The following is a 23,596-nucleotide window of genomic DNA, read 5'->3' on the forward strand; positions in this document are numbered from 1 at the left end:
TACAGGTGGCATTATTTTAACATTAACATTTAACCTGAACAATCGGGTCAGAAGAAGGTCAACAGGAGTCACACATCCATAGTCAGATCAATTCATTGTTTGGCCCAAACACACACAATGTTCCGATCTCCAGCCCCCCTCCTCTGCCCTTTCAGCTATTTAAGTGGCTCCTCTTTTGTTTCTCTGATGATCGCACTACTGTAAAGGCCATGGAAACAATCAGAGGAGGCCCACTCCTTTTCCCGTCACATATGCAGTGAATGTGCTTAAAGCAGCTCCTCCAGTGACCAGTGTGCGGACGATCAAATGGCACACAATGACGCCGCTGGAGAAACCCAAGCTGCACTCTACGGCTGCAAAGGCCACAGGTCAGACAGTGCAGCAGGGAGGAGCCACACCTGCTCATCCTGTCCAGTAAGGCTGTGTCATATCATTCAAGAGAACCAAGATGCAGTCATTTTTAAATCAACAGTCACTACATGCACAGAGAACTCAACCTGAACTCAAATCGTCTTTATCTCAAAACCTGAGATCACTCCCAGTCTGCAGCAGGTCAAAGAACCAAATACGTGTGACTCGGGGTGGTGGAACTACAAGACATACAGAGGTCATTCCACCCCATTTCAACAAATGACCCACACACTTCAATCTCAGAAGATTTAAAAAAACTTACCAAATAGTCCCTTACTAACATGTACCAACTCTGTGAAGTTTTACTGATTTTTGATAATTACTTTTTAAGTTACAGCTCATTTTATGAGAGTGGTATTGTCCATTTACGGGCCAAAAATTGGCACTATTTTTTCCTCAGCTGTTTTCACAGGTCGATATCTCTGTAAGTATCACACATACAGTAGAGGGCTGAAATTTTGTAGGCTTGTACTCCTCTTCTCTGTGTTCAAATAACATCTATCGCAAGTTTGGTATCTCAACTCATTGTCATTTTATATGAGCTGAAAAAAAAAAGTTCATTGCTGTGGCGTACCATTTTTAGCCCCTTTTTAAACCTACTTGTAGGTGTCGGAGACCCTTAAATTTTTTTGAGAATCAAGATATGTACTAGAACTGTTAAAAAATCACTAAATGTTGAAAATTTGAAATAAGTTAGGTGTGAGGATCCTGTTAAAAACAAGAAAACGTAACATGGTTCGATTTTCACATGGAATTTCTGGCATGTGGGTAGTGATAAAAACTTTTTTTTTTTTAAAAAACATGATGCGTGAAATTTGATGAAATGGTGTGGAATGACCCACAGGTGTGTCTAGTAATTTAGCACTGGCATTAACACATTGCATTACACAACATAATTACTAATAAAAATGGTTATCCTACATACAATCTTAATTTTGCTCTGAAGCACTGATGTTTATTTTGTGTTGAAAATTACATTAAAAAAGCACTTTTATGATCATTGTGGTAAGTCCAGTATGAAGTTTTTCCTAACTATTGAAAAAGAATTTGAAGTAACACTACTTTAGTTGGCTAGAAGAAATAATGAGATTAATATTAGTAACAACAATTATTAATAACAATAATTAATAACTGAAATCATGATTATGAAATATGTGATGATGATTTCAGATGTGTGTAGACAGAAGAACCAATGCAGACAAAAACAGGCAAACACTACAAGAACATTATGTTCTTCATTGTTACTGCAAACATTTCTTGGTAAAGGTGGAAAAGTAAACACTTGTTTTTTAATTCACAACTTGAAAAAGTCATTGATTAACTTTTATCACAGAGATAAGTGCAGCATAAGACATGTTTGAGAAGCATGGGCCACGTGCTGATAATGTCACAGCACAGCCACCAGGCTACAGACACCATCCTAGAACCACCAGGCTACAGACACCAGGCTACAGACACTAGCCTAGAGCCACCAGGCTACAGACACCAGCCTAGAATCACCAGGCTACAGACACCAGCCTAGAATCACCAGGCTACAGACACCAGGCTACAGACACTAGCCTAGAGCCACCAGGCTACAGACACCAGCCTAGAACCACCAGGCTACAGACACCAGCCTAGAACCACCAGGCTACAGACACCAGCCTAGAACCACCAGGCTACAGACACCAGCCTAGAACCACCAGGCTACAGACACCATCCTAGAACCACCAGGCTACAGACACCAGGCTACAGACACTAGCCTAGAGCCACCAGGCTACAGACACCAGCCTAGAATCACCAGGCTACAGACACCAGGCTACAGACACTAGCCTAGAGCCACCAGGCTACAGACACTATCCTAGAACCACCAGGCTACAGACACCATCCTAGAATCACCAGGCTACAGACACCATCCTAGAATCACCAGGCTACAGACACCAGGCTACAGACACCATCCTAGAGCCACCAGGCTACAGACACTAGCCTAGAACCACCAGGCTACAAACACCAGCCTAGAGCCACCAGCCTTGAGCCACCAGGCTGCAGCCTGCAGCTACCAGCCATGTAGAAAGTGAAAAGGAGAACTACACAGAGGAAGCAGCCTTTTATCGGACTGACTCTCTACTTCCCTTAGCGTACTCAGTGTGTGTGTGTGTGTGTGTGTGTGTGTGTGTGTGTGTGTGTGTGTGTGTGTGTGTGTGTGTGTGTGTGTGTACATGTGTGTGAGGGGCCATAGCTGTGAGTATGTGCATATCATAGACAGTATAGAACTTCAGTCATTAGCCAGAGCTCATGACCACAGTGTTTTGACTTGTAGTCGGGGAGCCAAAGTCTCAAAAAGGGGTTGAACCTGACATCGCCTGCATTACTTTTTATTTGTGTTTTTTTTTTTGTTAACTGTGACCCTGAGGACCAATAATTGGAGGGTCTGCTCTTCCGGAAATATTGCGAAAAAAAATTGTGGCTATTTTAGTGTAGGTAACCTTCATTTTGTGATAGAAAATTTTGAAAAATGAAAAATTTCCTCAAATCCTCAGTGGATTGGGTAAGCTGTCTACAAATACATTCTAGATGCAAAGAACACATGTGGTGACAACATTCAGTGAAAAAAATATTCATAAAACACATTTCTACATGATATTGGCTCAATTTAATGCCAAAAAATAAGGCATTTTTTCACTTTTTTCCAGTATTTTCATCTTTACTTCATTGGCAATCAACTATTCCCCCAAGTTTTGACATTAGCCAATATGCCATTCTTTTCTTCAAACAGTATAGTCATTCCACAGAAAAAAATATAAAAATCCAACCAAAATCAATGGATCTATGATGATTTCTTTACCATCAACAGGCCCAGAACCTCAATAGAAAGTTAGGCTCCTCTCAACATTCCATAAGACACACTGGATATTTAGCATGGTTGTTAATGTCCACATTATTAAACATCATGGCCTAGGCATCTTTTAAATACTACTACTACTACTACTACTACTACTACTACTACTACTACTACTACTACTACTACTACTACTACTACTAATAAATATAGCCGCAAGCGGCAATGATCGGCCCTCGCTTGAGCCTATGCCATGCCCATGCCACGCCGCACCCCGGCCACGTTGAGCTCTGCACATGCCGTGCCCCACGAATGCACCTTACTCATTGATCTAACTTCTAAATTAACACTAACCCCTAAACCTACGTGCACTCCTAACTAGGGATGGGCATTCGATGAAATTTTCTTAATCGATCGTCGGAAGAATTAATGATCGATTATCGATTAATCATTAACGTTTTTATATTAAAATGATCATCATTATTATTACTATCTGCACTACTAATCTGCATAAATAAATTCAACTTTACGACATATAAACCGAAGCCACTCTAGAGCCACATCAATCCGTTTGAGATTTTAATGTGTTTAATTCAGTTTTGCTCATCTCTCACAGAAACGAAACTTAAAACCGCATCGCTAATTAGCATAAACTCAGCAAAGATAAAACTACAGCTCTTGTGTCGCTGATGCGGTCAATTTCTGTCGGATTAAAAGACATGATTCAGTGGAATACAGGTTAGTGTGACCAGATTTGCGTTTGTCAAAACCAGGACACCGTACAGGAGGTGGGAGGTGGGGACTTGTCATCGACATTGCGCGACTCTCACCTGGTAAAGCTTTTTCCCACTGGACACCGAAACATATGTGCTGCTTTGTACACTTTTTCAAAATTTTCTATCACAAAATGAAGGTTACCTACACTAAAATGGCCACAATTTTTTTTCGCGATATTTCCGGAAGAGCAGACCCTCCAATTATTGGTCCTCAGGGTCACAGTTAACAAAAAAACACAAATAAAAAGTATAGCAGGCGATGTCAGGTTCAACCCATTTTCTAGAGCTTTTGAGACTTTGGCTCCCCGACTATTGCTGAATCTGCTTCTATCTGTTCTCTATCTGCTCCGCCCCCTGGCCCTCACTGCTGCACGTGCTAAACTCTGCCCCTGGTGCTGCCTGGAACACAATTTTTCTCTCAGATTAAACTAATTCAGAGAAGAAGTCTCATTTTCAAATAAATAGAATAAGCACTAAATATTACTGTTCCAGCTTTCACATATTGAATGATAATTTAACATTGTTATTGTTTGATGTACATTTTGAGACAGCCAGGATGGAGATCAGTTGGCCAATGTTTGCACTTTTTAGAGTATCGGCTATTGGCCTTAAACTTGAAGCACAGGCTGATATTTGATTTTGGCCAATCTGCTGCTTAAAGAGTACACACAAAGCCTTATTTCAGGAGTATCCAAACTTTTTTCACCAAGGGCCACATATGTAAACACAGACAAAGCAGAGGGCCGATCGAGGGCCGTAGACTGGAGCTCAATACAGTGAATAATTGAAATATGTGCATGTTTAACACGTTAGAATGAGCCATCAGTCTTTATTCATCCTAAGATACTCAAAACCACACACTAAATATTAAACATTAGCTTTATTAAGGTAGATAAAAAAAACAAAACAACTGGCAGTAATTTTTAATTGATGGACAAATTCACCTGGAAGCCTGAGGGCCAAAAAAAAATTTGTCTGAGGGCCGCATTTGGCCCACGGGCCATAGTTTGGACATGACTGCCTTATTTGAACACTTGAACAGAGATAATTACACAAGATGTACACTGCTTTCTCAAAGGTTTGCAGTAAACCAGGATTTGGGGGAAGTCTATAGTAAATTTAAATGACATAACTGCCATAAATATTGGCAGAATTAGGAATGGCCATGAAAAACCTTTATCGCTTGATCTTTAATCCAAGAATGAGATATTATCAACGGGTTCAACTAAACCAACTGGAATGACTTATTTATGCAAGTAAGTCCAGTTGGTTTAGTTAAACTCATTGATAATAAATCCATATTATAATTATTGTGAGAGGCAAAGTGAGTATGAGAATCTAAATAAGACATGGATGACATAATGAAAACCATGCGGGCAGATTACAATAACACCACTTCATTCACACATTCATTCAAACAATTTCAGCCACAGGAAATCCAACTAAGAGGAGGGTCAAAGGTAATAGAGAGAGAGAGAAAGGGGAGAGGGCCAAAGGGAAAGAGAGAAAGGAGAGACGTCTATATTGTGCACTCCATAAAACATTGTCCATTCTTAAATATATCCATTGGACCTGAAAGATTGCTCTGTGTCACTTACAGACTTCCTAGTCTGACAGAAAGTATCAGACTGTAAGCACATCTGCACTCATAATAAAGGGGTTAAGTGTTGCACTTTAGTGTAACTATAAACTGTAAAAGCTTCTAAAGTATTTAAAACATATTAAAACAACTTGTATTATAAAGAGAAAAATTACATCATAAACATAAATCCTATTTATAACGTTGCAAGAGGAGTGGCAATGGAGTGGTTGACTGTTCTTGTGGCATTGTGGCTCATACAATGAGCAGTCTTTGAAACTACAGTAGCATCTACTAGTTTATTTAAATAGTTTGTGTCGACATTCTACACATTGATGATGTCATAAAATAATGTTGTAGAATGTTCATCATGTCAAATAATGGTCATCTACTAAAACGTGTGGATGTCCAGGAGATGAGATGATGAGATGCTTTATTTGGTCTATAGCAACCGACAACATAATAAGGCAATAATGTAATAACGACCGATTACATTTAAACTTGGCCAAAATGATGATGTTATCAGTTCATAATGTAATAACACCCCAATAATGTAATTGGTGGTTTTCAGATTCTAGAATGTGATAACATCATACTTCCAGATGGGGGGCAAGCACCAGTTTTTCCTATTAATTATATTGTATTTTGCTATGAAAGAGACCCAAGACCAAGACAATATTCATTTTAGCTGCATTTTAATCTGCACAACTTGACTAAAACTCCAGTGTCTCCTTCCGTCTGCCTCTGTGTGTGCGTCTGCCCCCGCTCCCCCTTTCTCCCTGATCCAGCTTTTCACCTTTCCTCCTCTCCACATTGGTGTTCTTATCATTATAATCCAATTCATGGAAAATTAATGACTATTTTGTGTGTGAAACTTAAGATCTAACTTGGCACATGGACCAATAGCTGTAACGTGCAAATCTACTGTACAAAATATAATATATAAACTTAATCCAGACTTTAAATATAAATTTCACCAGAAATACTGGCCCTATCAACACAAAATAAAAAAAATTTAATGAGTGATCCTGTCACCCTGCTTTTATCCTAACATCAATTTGTCCTCTATGCTTTTAACATTGCCCAGCTCTAGTCCTAAACCATCACTCCCACCATCATTCTTATTCATAAAAGGTTTCAAAAGGTAGTCACTGACACAAGATTTAAATGCTACGACTAGACAATATAAAATGATGATATAATTTTCATTCATCCATTTTCTTCTGCTTATCCGGATGATGGGGGGATCAGTCTAAGCAGAGACATCCCGGACACTTCCTCCAGCTCCTCCTGGGAGACCCTGACATTCCCAGGCCAGCCGAGAGACTTAGGCTACATTCACACTGCAGCCTGTGAGACCTGTATCTGATCTTTTAATGACAGTCTGAACGACACAGATCCGATTTTTTCAAATGCGACCCAGGCCACTTCGAAATGTGGTCCTGAAACCGATTGTAGCATATATGATGATGCTTGCCAAAAGAAATTTAGGTTATTGTAGGCTAGATCAGAAGATGAAGGTAACGGCTCTGGGAGGTGCGTGACAGAATAATATGGAGTCAGGAATTATGGTTTAGTGGCTGGTGCCATGTATTTACAGTGATAATAGTGAATAACAAAAAAACAATATTTACAATTTTGCAGATTCGGGAATCAAGCTTGATACCAGTAATATTGCGGTACAATTACAACTTCTTTAGAATGAATGTGTAACCATATGAAAAGAAAAAGTTTAACCAATACAGTCCAGTGATATTTTCTCCAACACCTTAACTGCAATAGCAGTACACAGAGTCACTATCTCGCTTTCCACGGGGTAGTAATGAATATGTAAAGTCCAGAATTTTTTTGACCGGGAATGTGAATTGTCCTCAAGCGCGAAACAGTAGGAGTAGCGAGTAGTGAATGGAAACAGGGTGGGGAGCGACTGGCTGTACAGCCTCCTACCAGACCAGCAGAAGGGGATGATGATAGTGATGGTATGGTTCACGTGGGTTCGTGGGCTGTTCTAGCTCGCCATCGAAGGGGGGGTTTTTGCACCCACTGGGGCACACCTGGCCTGTGTAGTAACAGACAGGACCATGAGGAATAATTCAATTAGCTAGCTATATATATATTTATATATATATTTATATATATATATATGTATATATATATATATATATATATATATTTTTTTTTTTTCCAATTAATTAATCAATAAATAAATCTCAGTCTCTGTCTTAGTGTATACACAATTATTCATGAAGTGCACATTCAATAATATTTCCTATTTTAAAGTGCGTATCATTGATACAATAAACAAAAAAAAAACACTAACAAATTGCACTTGAGTGGTAATTAAAGATCTTAAAAACGACCTTTAAATGCATCGGTTAAAGCAACATAAGGTGGAACAATGGCCTGCAATTAGTGACATTTGCATATGAATTAAAATCGGCAGGTAAAACAAACAAGTGCAAGATGCTAGCGGCAAGTTGCTAATGCTAACAACTCGGTAGCAACCAACAGACAAACAGACTCACCAATCCCACTGTGAATTGATTGCGCGGCTAGAACACGTCCTCTGCGGTGGTAATGAGACCTCTAAAACGTAAGTTATAATTTTAGTTTAGAGCGGATACATCAAAGACGAGTAAAAGTTTAATTTACGTGGCTAACCTGTGCAGCAGTCCTGCGGCTCCTCTCCCCAACTCCTGAATGAGGGAGAGCAGGCACAGGAGGCTTGTATTGGGCGCTGCGAGCGATTTGATTGGCGGATCGCACGCCGTGTGTGCGTAGCGGCACGTGACTATATGCGGTTACGTACAGGTAGAAAAAATATATATTTTATCTGACGCAATTAGGCACGGTTTTAGAACTGGGTTACACGATCTTCTGACAAGCGACTTCAGTCTGAACAGCCAAAGCACATTCATCCGACCTACACGTTATCAACAAACCACAAACGTCACTATTCTGCACTGAAGTAGGCGAAAATTGTTAATGAACACTGAAGTGAAGCACATCACCACTCACGGCTACATCTCCACATCCACACGTTCCTTTCAACGGACGTCGCTGCCACTGCTCCACAAAACACCACGGCCACAAACCTTGTCCTTCTTCTCCATCTCCTCCTTAAAACAAGTAAGTTGTTCATGTTCTGGCTCCGGTACGAGAGGAACTTTAAAATCTCCAGGTGCTCAATGCTCGCGTCCATGTTTGGACGACTTCCGTAAACACAGAGCACGCTTGCTGTGGTTGACGTCATTGTGTCTACATTGCACATGCGGGACACTTTTGGGCCGTTTAATGTTCACACTGGAGATCACACACTAGTCGTATTTAATTGGAAATGTGAACGACCTCGCAAAAACATCGGATTTCACAAAAAAAATCTGAATTGAGCATTAAGTCCTGCAGTCTGAACGTAGCCACAGCAACAAAGGAAAGTAACACAAACCAGATATGATGTAAAGTATATGGTTTTTATAAAGTGAAAGTAACTAAGTACAATAACCAAAAAAAAGGTGTTTTACACTTGATAAATCAGAATTTCCAAATTTCCAAATAATTTAACTAAACAACTCCTCAGATGGGATAAGTTAAAATCAAATAAAAAAAACAACTGCCCAAGGGCCGAGCCAAATTGGCAATAGTAACAAAAAATAGGTCAATAACGACCCCTACAGTTCGATTACACACAATTCACAATAACAAAGGGAGGCAACTAGCGAACGAGGAGGGACAGGCGCACACCACTTTTATTGGTCAAGGAGACAGTTGTGTAGAAAGGGGATTGGAGAAACGGGCTGTCAATCCTCCAACCACAGCACAATGGATGTCAGCGCCAGCCCAACAGCGACAGAACCACACTCCACCAATCAGGTGTCAGGTACCACATAGGACATGCAAATATGGAGGATAGAAGCGGTAAAGTAAACGAGGAGTGCCAGGCATTGCAGAGCCAGAGCCAGGCCGCGAGCCGTAACAAGCGCCCAGCCACCATGCGGACGAAAGTCATTTCAACAGCTTGTATTTGTGATCTCGTCCTTTTGGTCATTTCCCAGAGCTCATGACCATAGGTGAGAGGAGGAATGTAGACTGAGTGGTAAAATCGAGAGCGTCGCCTTTCGGCTCAGCTCCCTCTTCACAACGGTCCGATACAGCGACCACATCACTGCAGACGCTGCACCGATCCACCTGTCAATCTCACACTTCATCCTCCCCTCACTCGTGAACAAGACCCTGAGATACTTGAGCTCCTCCACTTGAGGCAAGGACTCTTCACCCACCCGGAGAGGGAGATCTGGGCGATTGGATCTCCGGACATGGAGACTGGCTCTTGGGGCATGGAATGTCATCTCGTTGCGGGGGGGGGCATGATTTTCTAACTCCTTGAGTGGGGCATGATTTTCAATTAATTTTTTTCTTATTTAAAAGGTAGACTTTGAACCTGTGTAAATTAACACAAATTTCTTATTCTTATGTCTTTGACTGTTCTAAACCACATGTTTTTACTGATAGTGAATTGGGTGGAAACCTCTCCATTAAATAGCACTAAACTAATTACTTATCATTTACTACTCTTAGATCTCAATTGGATTTAAATTAGAGTAATTGTAAGCTATTTTAAGAGACCTAAATCCAGAGGTTTTTTCTCAATTCTGGTACTGGCACTAGTCTGCTGACAGAACTTTACAAACTGACCCCTGATCCCTGTTCTCAGCAAGATTGACAGGTGTCTTAACCTACCAGACAAACATATGGTCAGTTAAGATTAAAAGAAACATGGCAGTTTACAAGTAAAAAACAAACCAAAAAATAAATAAAAAATGAGAGAAAAAAAAAAAGACAAAACAAAGAGGACAGAGAAACACAATCAGTTCTGCACAATCCTGCATAATCAGTGAAGCACCAAACTCTTATTTATTCCAGGTAAAAAAGTTGTATCTTTTGTTCTGAGTGAAACAAACATTTTGGAGGGAAGTTGTCTTCCATATTTAAGACACAATGTGCTTCAAATTAGCAGCTGTGGTTGGACCGTCCCAAGTTAGGACGGAGGTTTGAGGTCTGGTTCCAGCCTGTTCAGCACAAAATGGGACTGGCTGGTCAAGTAGGCAGACCAGTGCTTTCAGAATTGAGCCAAACTTCTGCATGAGAGTCAGTATGTCTTAAGATTCATAAAACCTTTGACTGTTTTTCGCAACTTTACAGATTCCAAGTAATGAAATTCAGCTGTGTGTGACTCGTGTGCCCTACTTAATGGACATCAGGTCTATAGTCAATCAATTACAGATAATTACAGGTTTAATGAAGGTGTTAAAAGGGAACTCAAGAGGGACCCTAAGGGCAGTTCCATAACTGACGTAACCCACTTCTCATGGCCCATGCAGGAGGGAGGGTCAAATGACCCAACTGTACCTACAAACTCCAGACCCCAGAAAATAGACCCTGTACCTCATATTTGCAGTCTTGTGTTGACTGGTGTGACAAAATCCCCCTGACTTACAAGGGAAGCAAAAATTCCCCTAAAATGTTTGCCTGAATATAAATATCCATTAAAAGTCTGCTGTAATCTGTTGAATTGCATTCTGCTATTTTAGTTTGGGTCTTTGCCTGCACTGTCTGACACTTTCTGCTAGGAGCTCCCTGCACTATGCCAAAGTAGAGCTTATCTGAAGGGCATAACATGTTTATTGGATAAAAGGGTGAACTGTCACTTAGAATAAGACATTAAACACTAAACACTGGGTGGCTTGACATGTACAATAAGTGGCCGATATGCTTGCTGATATGGGCCGATATTTCACGTGGGCATGTTATTCCTCCTTATAAAGCTAAGACTCTCTACATTAAGTTCATTTAATCCAATTTATAGACAGATAAATGTCCTAATATGTGGCTCCGCATCAGTATTTATTTGCAGTGTAATTTGTCTGTTTTCTGTGTCCGTACTGTCCCTGAACACACCACAGAGTCACGTCACTTCACTCACGTGTGTTTGTTCACACCCGCAGCGGTGCGCAACACTGAGATTATATTATTTTTATGGACAATCGGTTTGAGTCTGGATTAAGGACTTTTATTAGTGCAGACTTGTGATGTGTGGAGGAGCCTGCGTGAGCGGTGAGTGTTGGAAATACATCGACTTTGAAGCTAGTTTTGGTTATTGGTTAGCGATTAGCTGCTGTAGCTCCTGCACATAAACAGGATGTTTTCTATTGGCCTATTGTAAAGTGACTGTATTGTCCGTATATTTGTTACTGGACCAGCATTGATATGTAAATGAGCTGTGAATAGACGTGTGAATGATCCACATTTATGCATATAATTAATTACTGCGGCGCCCACGTTTTTACGGCTAAAGGCATTAGGTTTCTTTTCTGGCTAGGAGTTATGGGTCGGTCGCGATCGAAGCGGCTCTTAGAGCCGGCTCTTTGAAGTGAACGACGGGAGCATGTTTCTTATTGGGAGCCGTGTTTTCTCTTTTTCTCACTTTTTCTCTTCAAGCCGCTTGTAGACCCGTAGTTTGACAGCAGCAGCGGCTGAAAACGAAACGTTCAGAAATCTGCGTGTGCATAGGATTTTTTAAAAAGTGCATATTTGGCTGTAGTTCAACATAAAATGAATAAACCAGGACTGATCTTGGGCTCGAGTGAAGGAGAGACACTCAGTCCTGGTTCAGTTCTGGTTTAGTCCTGTTTTACACATGGTTTAAATCTGTTTTAGTCCTGGTTTAGTCCTTTTTCAGTCCTGGTTCAGTTCTGGTTTAGTCCTGCTTGCAACAAAACAATCTCAAGAGTCGCTTGGGAGCCGAAAGAGCCGGCTGCTTTAGTGAGCCGAGCTAAAAGAGCCGGTTCTCCAAAAAAAAAAACTGGAATACCCATCACTAGTAGCTAGAATGTGATGCAAAAATGCCATTAGGCCAATCTACTGTGTGTAAATATGACGTAAAGAGTCAGAATAACAATAAATGTTGCCTAAATAAACCCAATTTAGAATCCACTAGAGCCAAACCTAAGTTTTTTAAACAATTCAAGATTCACAGTGAATTTTTACATCACTAAATATATCGGCGATTATATCGGCTATCGGCAGCGCCAACTCCCATTATATCAGTTTCATATCGGCCACAACAAAATCCATATCGGTCGGGCTCTACTTTGCAACTACAACTATAGCTTAATGAGTAGAGCCCGACCGATATGGATTTTGTTGCGGCCGATATGAAACCGATATAATGGAAGTTGGAGCTGCCGATGTAATCGCCGATATATTTAGTGATGTAAAAATTCACTGTAAATCTTGAATTGTTTAAAAAAAACTTAGGTTTGGCTCTAGTTGATTTTAAATTGGGTTTATTTAAGCAACATTTATTGTTATTCTGACTCTTTACGTCATATTTACAGACAGTACGTCGGCCTAATGGCATTTTTTGCATCACATTCTAGCTACTAGTGATGGGTATTCCAGTTCTTTTTAGAGAACCGGCTCTTTTTCTCGGTTCACTAAAAGCGGCTGGTTCTTTTGAGTCCTAAGCGGCTCTTCAGATTGTTTTGTTGCAACCAGGACTAAACCAGAACTGAATGTCGGAACTCGGTCTATCTCTCTCTCTCTCTCGAGCCCAAGATTAGTCCTAGTTTATTTATTTTATGCTGAACTACAGCCAAATATGCACGTTTTTTCTATCCTACGCACACGCAGATTTCTTAAAGTTTCGTTTTCAGCCGCTGCCGCTGTCAAACTACCACAAGTCTGCACGCATCATGAAGAGAAAAAAGTGAGAGAAAGAGAAAACACGGCTCCCAATCCCAATACGGATCAGGCTCCCGTTGTTCGCTTCAAACAGCCGGCTCTAAGAGCCGTTTCGTTCGCGACTGACCCATAACTACTAGCTAGCAAAAATGCTGCGCGCCGCGGTAATTAATTATATGCGCAAGTATCATCATTCACACGTCTATTCACAGCTCATTTACATATCAATGCAGGTTCAGTAACAAATATACAGCCAATATAGTCACTTTACAATAGGCCAATAGAAAACAGCTAGTTTATGTGTGAGAGCTACAGCAGCTAATCGCTAACCAATAACCAAACCTAGCTTCAAAGTCGACATATTTCCAACACTCACCGCTCATACAGGCTCCTCCTCACATCACAAATCTGCACTAATAAATGTCCTTTTAATCCAGACTCACACCGATTGTCCGTAAAAAGAATATAATCTCAGTGTTTGGATCTGTGTCTGCAGGTGTAAACAAACACACGTGAGTGACGCGACTCTGGGGATGTGTTCAGGGAAAGTACAGACACACACAGACAAATGGCTCCGTGGATAAATACTGATGCGGAGACACATATTAGGACATTTATCTGACTGTAAATTGGATTAAATGAACATAATGTAGAGAGTCTAAGATTTATAACGAAGTATAACATGACCATGGGAAATATCGGCCCATATCAGCAAACATATCAGCCGATAGCCGATATGCCTCCAGGTGTCCATATCGGCCGATAATATCGGCCAACCAATATATCGGTCAAGCTCTATTAATGAGATCTATAGAGGAAAACAAAATAGCAAGAGCCTGTTCTATGGACTGGCACATGGAAGAGGAGGCAAGCCACACTGTCTCTTCTTAGACTTAGAGGTGGTAAATTATCACTTTGGCATTAACAGGCTATCTGATAGTTAGCTGGTCCCAAGGCCATGGTCCACTGCTGGTAGCTGTGATAAACCCCCCAGTCATGTAAAATATTTGGACTTGAGTGTTGCTCATGACACATACAGGCAGAGGCTGAATCCACTGTAAGTGCAATACAATGGCCCAGGAACACAACAGAAGCAGGAGAACACAGCTGCAGACACAGGCCTACTGTGTAGAATAACAAGGGAGTGTCTGCTGTCTCCAGCCAAGCCACTGTGCCAGCCTCTCACCACAGACCCCAGCAATTTGGGAACTCTGCAAACACTACACGTCCTGGGACTTGAACAACACCCCTCTGGATTGTATGAAGGTTTACAGAGAAGAAAGCAATGCTGGGAATGAGAACAGAAAGACAATGTCATGAAACATGATAGGAAACCACCTCACACATACATGTGCCACTGATACAGCATCCACCCCAAAAACATAACCCTGATACCACCAGTTAGCTGTACAATCATGCCCAATACTCAACCCCCAAGCCTACGTCACCAACAAGACAGCTTGCCATAAATATACAAAAGCAGGATATAAAACAATACAGTACAACTTCATAAACGTGATGTGATGTGCAATATTTTTATGCAAGCTGGAATGCAAGCTGATTGTAATGTGATATCACTCTGAAGGGGGAGTGAGTTAGTGAGGAGAGCAAATGGAGGGGGGACTCATATCATCAAAAACTAAACTGAAACTTATTAAACATGTTAATGCATTGTTTTCGGTGAACATAGCATTATCTATACAAAAAAAGGTAACATGGTCATCTAAATATGAATACACATAGCAATGAATATAGAAGTGTAACACCTCCTCTTTAATATGTAATACCTCCTCAGACCGTGTCACACTGACATGGTCTGTTCCCATTAAACATAGAACCTCAGGTCACCCCTTAAAAAAAAAAAAAATCCCTAAATAAACGCTTGGTCCATAACTCGTTATTGTCCTCTATCTCCTCTGATGCAGAAAATTCTCATTTCATAATTTTTCATCCTGCAGACGAAAACAATTATTAACCCTGATCTACAAAAATCTGATTAACAGTTTCCAAGCCCACATAGTCAAAAGTGCTGGACGGATGAGAAATGGAAGCGTACACTGGAGATTATATCTTTTGAGTCCCTCTATTAGGAGAATTAGGTTCCATCCGAAATACCCTGTCATCTGTGCATGCGCTGAGTGTTCTGATTAATAGCTGAATTTGTGTTGGCCTGTCCTCTTTTTGTTCAGAAGTGCTTTTGGAATCTCTTGGGGAAAGGAAGAGCTGACGTATAACTATGTTGTGTAATGAATAGTACCTGGAAAGACTACATCTACGGCAAGTGAAGAGTGCAATAAGATTCTGTACAAAGCCAGAGGTTATTTTGACATTATTTAAGTTTAGTCAAGCAATATGCCAAAAATGAACCTTTTTAAAACCAATTTAGTCGGCTTCTGATGATTTTGAAGCACGATATATTGCTACAACTATGATAAAAAGCAATACTGAAAATACCTTATGCCAGACACACAAGGCAAGAAAATGCCAGCAAACCAATTTCTAAATAGAGACCAATAATTAGCCATAGGAGTTATTTATTCTCTACATCTTAAATCTTACGTTAAATAACATACAAATGGCAAAAATCTCCCCACTACTGCAAAGAAAAAGTAACCACAATAAAATATATTGTTCATACTGAATGATAAGTATATAGTAATGATTGTGGCAGGTATATTTTATATCAGAATATTTTGTATATTCTGTATTGCTGTATTCTGTCACTTACTTACTTACACTTACATCCCTGCACAGTCAAAATGCCATCGCACACGGCTCAGCATGTGCATAACTGCTGAGAGCACTGCAGCAGGCACACACTGAACACATACGTTACACTTGTGGCCCTAAACAGTGTCAGCGTGGAGCCTCCAGCCCACACTGACCTGGTATCGGAGCGCAGACTCACTGGAGTATTTCAAATCTTACAGAAGAGTGAAGAGTGAGCACATGTGGAAAAACGTGCAGCAGAATGACACGGACTGCGGCCTAGTTTCAGTATATAGACACAAGACAAGTCCAAAGCAGCTTCCACCATGCTACTGTTAAACTAGCAATAGCAACTCCATGTTACCATTACCATAGATTGTATGGCATTCCAAATAGGAAATGAGCATGGGCATGCTTCTGGCTCCATCAGCTCCAATTCACTTTCTATTGAAAAAAACGTCACCCCTCTTTAAAGCAACACATGGCAGGGAGCATTGTGAGGGCCACGTTAGAGCTTTCACATGCAAACAAATCTTTATGCTAGCCAATGCTCTTGTGTGGGTTCAACAAAGCCTGAAGCATGGACAGAGCTGCATTTAAATACAGCAGTGTCTCCTAGAAGCCATGTCCTTCTATTTTGTCCCATCTCCTAACCGTGCATAAACACTGCAATAGTATGCATGTGGGAGTGCGGGTGTGTACCTGGTTGGAGCCTCCCGTCCAGTAAAGGAAAAATCCATCAGGGTCCACTTTGAGCGTCACCAGGGTGGAGGGGCCACTGTTGGGTTCCTGTGGGGGACAGAGAGACATGAGGACATGATAATGGGCTGTGGGCATGTTGTATGAGCCCAGGACTTTCAGACAGTTTAAACTGAAGCACAAGTGTGGAGACGGAGCAGAGAGCTGCTTATGAGGATCTGAGTGAGACTATGTTCACAACAACTTGACTGCAACAACCTCAATGGAGCATTGTGATCAACTGTTTTGGAGGAATATTAAGGCTAGGTAAGAAAACATATTTTAAAATGTTGAAAAAAGGGCTTATTGAAAATAGATATTTCCTACACTTACAAAATAAATTAGGGATTGGTGGTCTATCTGTTCCAGTATCAGCATCAGCCAATTTCGATATAAGTCTCCAGTATAGGCATGGGCCGCCGATGTCAATATTTGACACAGATTTTTTCATGTTTTATTGTCTGATAATCAGAAAGTGCACTTTGGCATGCTAGTCGTTAGCATTACCATGACAGAAAACTGCTCTGGTCTCAGAGTAGTGAAAAGCACTTATAAACTCATCATGATGAATAATTAGGACGTTCTGAATGCATAATTTATTTGACCACCAACGATGTTACAAAAATCTTGACATCACAATAGAGATAACACTTGATTAGTTTACTCTAATAACATCCTCATTAGTGATCACCCTTAACTTCTCCATTTATATGGCTGTTTTTTTATTTTCATTTAAAGTCTGGAGTGATCCAAACAGCAGCTGGCTCCTTGCTCTCATGGCAGCATGCTTTACTGAACACTCCACCTCCTCCTATTCTACAGACGTCACAGCTGTTAACAGACAGGAAGCAAAACAGCAATTTCACTTTTCTCTAAGTGCAGTAACATGGCAATTAAATGCAAAAATGAATTTCAAGAATAATTAAAATTACTTGAATTTAGGATACTTATCTTAATTTGAGTAATATTGTCTAGTAGTCTGTCCAGATTGCCAATAGTGTAACGCGGCTACTACTGAACATTTGGTATCAAAACATAGTTCCTTTTTCAACAGCATTACTTTTCTGTGTACGCAGGCACAGCGGGCACCAATCCCACGGCCCTGGGAAGCAGCGAGGTCCGGGCGGGAGGAGCTGTAAAGCAGATAGTGTTGTGCCATCTTCACCTCGAGTCTTTCCCGGCCAACCCAAGTGCCGGCCGAGACGCTCCGCCTCACAGGAAGAGGGAGAGATCCTTCGAGGGTATCCTCGCGCACTGGCCGTTCCTTACCTGTCGAGTTGAATCCCCCGGGCAGACTGCAGTTCCCCACCCGTTTACCTCTGAACGGTTTCATGTCCTCTGAACTCTCTTCAAAATTCTTTTCAACTTTCTTGTGGACTATCAGTCTCATGCCAGTATTTAGCCCAATAGAGTTTACCACCAAACTAAAACTTTACTTAGTTTCCATAGAGGGAAACTAGTACGGCATTACTTTTTAAAGAAGTAATGAGCAAACACTACTTTTTTAAAGTTACTTCCCCAACACTGATTGCATATTACCCCTTCTTTTAATAATTCAATTAAACATATTCAAAACATCTCAAATCCAGATTCACATTTTCAAAGCCTGGTATTCAGTGCCCAGGAACTTTTTAAGAATCAAAGTAAAGGTGCAAGATACTAGTATATTAATTAGGGCCCAACCGATATAGATTTTGATGCGGCCGATATGATACCGATAAATTGGAAATTTGAGCTGCCGATAGCCGATATAATCACTGATATATTTAGTGATGTAAAAATTCACTGTAAATCTTGAATTGTTTAAAAAACTTAGGTTTGGCTCTAGTGGATTTTAAATTGGGTTTATTTAGGCAACATTTATTGTTATTCTGCCTCTTTACATCATATTTACAGACAGTAGGTCAGCCTAATGGCATTTTTGCATCACATTCTAGCTACTAGTGATGGGTATTCCAGTTCATTTTAGAGAACCGGCTCTTTTAGCTCGGCTCACTTAAAGCAGCCGGCACTTTCAGCTCCCAACCGGCTCTTCAGATTATTTTGTTGCAAGCAGGACTAAACCAGAAATGAGTGTCGGGACTTAGTTTCTATCTCTCTCTCTCTTTCAAGCCCAAGATTAGTCCTAGTTTATTTATTTTATGCTGAACTACAGCCAAATATGCACATTTTTCTATCCTATGCACAGGCAGATTTCTGAAAGTTTAATTTTGAGCCGCTGCTGCTGACAAACTTCCACGAGTCTGCACGCGACGTGAAGAGAAAAAAAGGAGAGAAAGAGAAAACACGGCTCCCAATAAGGAGCAGGCTCCCGTCATTCACTTCAAAGAGCCGGCTCTAAGAGCCGCTTCATTCGTGACCGATTCAACACTACTAGCTTGTAAAGAAAGTAAACTACCGCTATTAGCCTTTAGCCGTAAATGCGTGCGCGCCACAGTAATTCATTATATGCGCAAATGTCAATCACACGTCTATTCACAGCTCATTTACATATCAATGCAGGTTCAGAAACAAATATACGGCCAATATAGTCACTTTACAATAGACCAATAGAAAACAGCCTGTTTATGTGTGGGAGCTACAGCAGCTAATCGCTAACCAATGAGAAAAAAACAAAACTAGCTTCAAAGTCGACATTCCAATACTCAGTGCTCACACAGGCTCCTCCTCACATCACAATGCGATATCTTATGCCTGAAAACGTAATTTTCAATGCAAAGAAAGAGCCCGCTTGCTTCTGCGTGTTGTAGCTAGTTCATTCGCACGGAATCTCCGCGCACCCCTCTCTGCACCGCTCCCCTCTCCTCTCCCTGCTCCCCGTTCCGCTCTTCTCCCTGCTCCTCACTTCTTCTCCGCGCACCGCTCCCCTCTCTTCTCTCCGATCCCCGCTCTTACCCCTGCTCCTCACTTCTTCTCCGTGCACGAAATGTCCATGCACCCCCTCCCTCCGCTCCTCACTTCTCCGCCTTGCCTAACCAACACTGTAGTTAGTTGTTTACAAGTCATTTGCAGCGATGAGTACTTGTTTTCTAGAAACAAACCTGTTTCTGGGGGGGTTGCATGCGCAACATTTGAAAAACGACAGTCGCTGGATTTCTCATTCCTTGGAAAATCCTTTATACAACTTTTAATCCAGACTCAAACCGATTGTTCGTAAAAAGAAAATAATCTCAGTGTTGCACGTGGATTTATGTCTGCGGGTGTAAACAAACACACGTGAGTGACGTGAGTGACGTGAGTGACGTGAGTGACGTGAGTGACGTGAGTGACGTGAGTGACGTGAGTGACATGAGTTCAGGGACAGTACGGACACACACACAGACAAATGACTCCGCAGATAAATACTGACGTAGAACCACATATTAGGACATTTATTTGTCTGTAAATTGGATTAAATGAACATAATGTAGAGAGTCTAAGCTTTATAACGACGTATCACATGCCGTGATAATATCTGCAAGATTTTCGGCAATATCATATCGGCCTACCTATATATTGGTCGGGCCGTAATATTAATATGGTCAATATGGCATTGGTGTTTGGGGGATTTAAGAAATTTTGTACCAAGACATAAAGGAAAATTTCATTGCAATTTTGATGGACAGTCATTTGGCCTAGTCCAATTTAAACCCAACTATCAATATGCATGTAAACCCAGGAACTATGATTGAAGAGTCATGACTTAAATCTCAAATTAAACAAATCTCCTAACACATATGGTGATTTGATTGATTTGACTGGGATATTGGCTGCATGTAACAGCACAGTGCCATTTACATTAGGCACTAATAAGGAAAGACATTCAACTGCAGACTGGGACAAGAGCATTATGTTTTTCAAGACAATTTGAATTTGATTGTTCAGCACACTCCGAGTTACCTGTGCAAGTAAACGTACTGAGTATCACCCAACCCATGTCATAGTAATAGTATAAAGCCTCTGCTTTGTAGCATAAATCTGCAATAAAACAATGGATTTAGGCATAGAAGCATACAATTTATTACAAAATAAAGCCTACAACATTATGAGAAGTGACTTATGTAAATAATGCTATAGTAAAAACAAACAAAAACAAGCAGATATATTAATAGTGAAAATCACACAAGTTTAAATTTAAATCAACACAAAAGAAAAGAATACACGCAGTCAAGTGCAGCAGCAGAATGTGAGAGGACAAGAAGTGAAGATAGAACGTTCTAGCAGTTCTGCAAACCAGAACTGCTAGAACGTTCTGGTTTGCATTCGACACAGTGTAATGACAGTTCTGAAGAAAGTTCAGTTCTGAAGAGTCCTCCACAGTGTATGCCTCACAGTGTGATGAAATGACACAGGATGCTCTAGCAGTTCTAGAGAGCGTTCACCACAGTGTAATAAACACTGACAATGTCCACAATGCAGATTGCGGAGAATGAGTGGAGGCTAAAAGTTCGTTCGATTCTGGAGTGCGTTCTCCACAGTGTAATGACAGATCACTTTAACATGTCATTAACATCAAGCTCCCACACAAGCACACTCACATATGACTCATACTTCACTGTCTAAGACATCACACACGTACGACTTTGAGCAGGGAATCACACAGCCAAGTGATACACGGACAAGTTTGCATTTTACACACACTATATAATACTGTGACAGGTTATCATAATGTCACCATAATTATGATAGCGGTTTGTTGTTACAGTGAGCTGTACCTAAAGCTATACAAAATTAAAATTGATTATACATGTATTGTTCACATCAAGATAACAGAACAGAAGTTTTACAGTTCATATTAGGGATGGGCATTCAATGAAATTTTATTAATCAATTTCGGGAGAATTAATGACCGATTTTCGATTAATCATTAAAGTTTTTTTATATAATAAGTATCATCATTATTATTAATGTTACTAATCTGCATAAATAAACTCAACTTTACAACATATAAACCATAACCACTCTAGAGTCACATCAGCCCGTTTGACATTAGAATGTGTTTAATGCAGCTTTGTGCAAGTCTCACAGAAACAAAACGCAAAACTGCATGGCTAATTTAAACTAACATAAACTAAGAGGAGAAAAAAAAACACTCTTGATGCGGTCAACTTCAGATTAAAGGACACGATCTCAGTGGAATATAGGTGTTCTTTCTGTGACAGAGGGGTGTTGATGCTGAAGGTGAGTCAATTCTGTGTGTGTGTGTCGCAAATTATGTTTTCAAAGATCGTACGTGTGCAGGTTTGGTGCAGCTCTTTATGTTGCAGTAACTGAATGAATGAAATACTGCGTAAACACGCACTATGACGAGACCGGGATACAGAAGTGCATGTTAACACACTCACTGAGTGGTACAGTGTCTCCAAGGAGGTGCCAGAGCCCAAACATGGGACTGAGATCGCCACTCCAGTGTTTTGCGCTGTCAGACGCAACTTCATATCTATGGCCAGAAACCTATATTCGGTTTGTCGATTAGAAATGAACATAATCGACAAAATTCTTAACGATTAATTATCGATTAGTCAACTAATCATGCCCATCCCTAGTTCATATAATATAATATATCTCTATCTCTCTATCGATACATAGATATATATATATATATATATATATATATATATATTATAGATATAGATATAGATATATATATAGATAGATAGATAGATAGATAGATATAGATAGATAGATAGAAACTGCTCAAAACAATTAGGGGAACACTTGTATTTTATTACCAAACTCAATGTCGAATGCACAAATGTTACAGTTTTGTACTGAAACTAAATTCCCAATGTACCCTGAACACTGGCCAAGAAGAACAAAAGTTAACTCTTGGAGGACCGAATTATGAAATGATGTTGAAAAACAAAGTGACTGTAGGGAGAAATGACAATGGAAGAAATGATGAATTTGCAGCACAGCACATTGCACAGCCACTTTAGTAGGGGCTATGCCCTCCACGAGCCTGTATGCACTCTCGACAACGTTGTGGCATGCTCCTGATGAGGCGGCGGATGGTGTCCTGGGGGATCTCCTGCCAGACCTGGATCAGCACATTGGTAAGCTCCTGGACAGTCTCTGGTGTGGCTGGATGCTGCCAAATATGCCGATACATAATGTCCCAGAGGTGCTCAATGGGGTTCAGGTCCAGAGAACGCAAGGGCCAGTCCACAGCATTGATGCCCTCTTCCTCCAGAAACTGGCGGCACACTCTGGCTACATGAGGCCGGGCATTCTCCTGTACCAGAAGAAATCCGGGGCCCACTGCACCGGCGTAGGGTAGAACAATGGGTCTGAGGATTTCATCTCTATCCCTAACAGCTGTCATGGTACCTTGATTAAGCACATGCAGGTCTGTGCGACCCTCCAGAGATATGCCTCCCCAGACCATAACTGACCCACCACCGAATGAGTCATGCTGAACGATGTTGCATGCCGCATATCGCTCTCCACAGCGTCTCCAGACTCAGTCACGTCTGTCACATGCACTTAAAGTGAACCTGCTTTCATCTGTGAACAGTACTGGGCGCCAGTGGCGAACTTGCCAATTCTGGTGGTCCCTGCTGAAGGTCAGTTGGGCTGCACGGTGCTGGGCGGTGAGAACCGGCCCAACCAACAGCCGCCTGGCCCTCATGCCACCCTCGTGGAGTCTGTTTCTGACAGTCTGGTCAGAAATGCGTACTCCAGTGGCCCGCTGAAAGTCTCCTTGAAGGGACCTAGCAGTGCTTCTCCTAGACCGCATCGCAAATATACGGAGAAATCTGTCCTGCTGTTGGGTGGTGGCACTTATTTGGCCTTGTCCAGGCCTCCTGGAGTACTGGCCCATCTCTCTAAAGCAACTCCATGCAC

At 41.0% G+C, this 23,596-nt stretch overlaps 1 protein-coding gene across 3 annotated transcripts in view; it reads right to left on the reverse strand.

Annotated features, from left to right (window-relative positions):
* Positions 1-23,596, reverse strand: part of plcb3 (phospholipase C, beta 3 (phosphatidylinositol-specific)) — a 119,375-nt gene that overhangs the window by 63,512 nt on the left and 32,267 nt on the right. For all 3 annotated transcript variants that reach the window (XR_008632519.1, XM_055156110.1, XM_055156111.1), the window contains exon 2: positions 16,736-16,822. Coding sequence is in view for 2 of the 3 variants with exons in the window: in XM_055156110.1 (XP_055012085.1) it covers positions 16,736-16,822 (87 nt within the window). In the remaining variant the exon portion in view is untranslated. The remainder of the gene's footprint in view (positions 1-16,735; positions 16,823-23,596) is intronic.

This window comes from Boleophthalmus pectinirostris, unplaced genomic scaffold (genome assembly GCF_026225935.1).
Source record: "Boleophthalmus pectinirostris isolate CB_2022bp ecotype Guang Dong unplaced genomic scaffold, ASM2622593v1 HiC_scaffold_20, whole genome shotgun sequence".
NCBI lineage: Eukaryota > Metazoa > Chordata > Actinopteri > Gobiiformes > Gobiidae > Boleophthalmus > Boleophthalmus pectinirostris.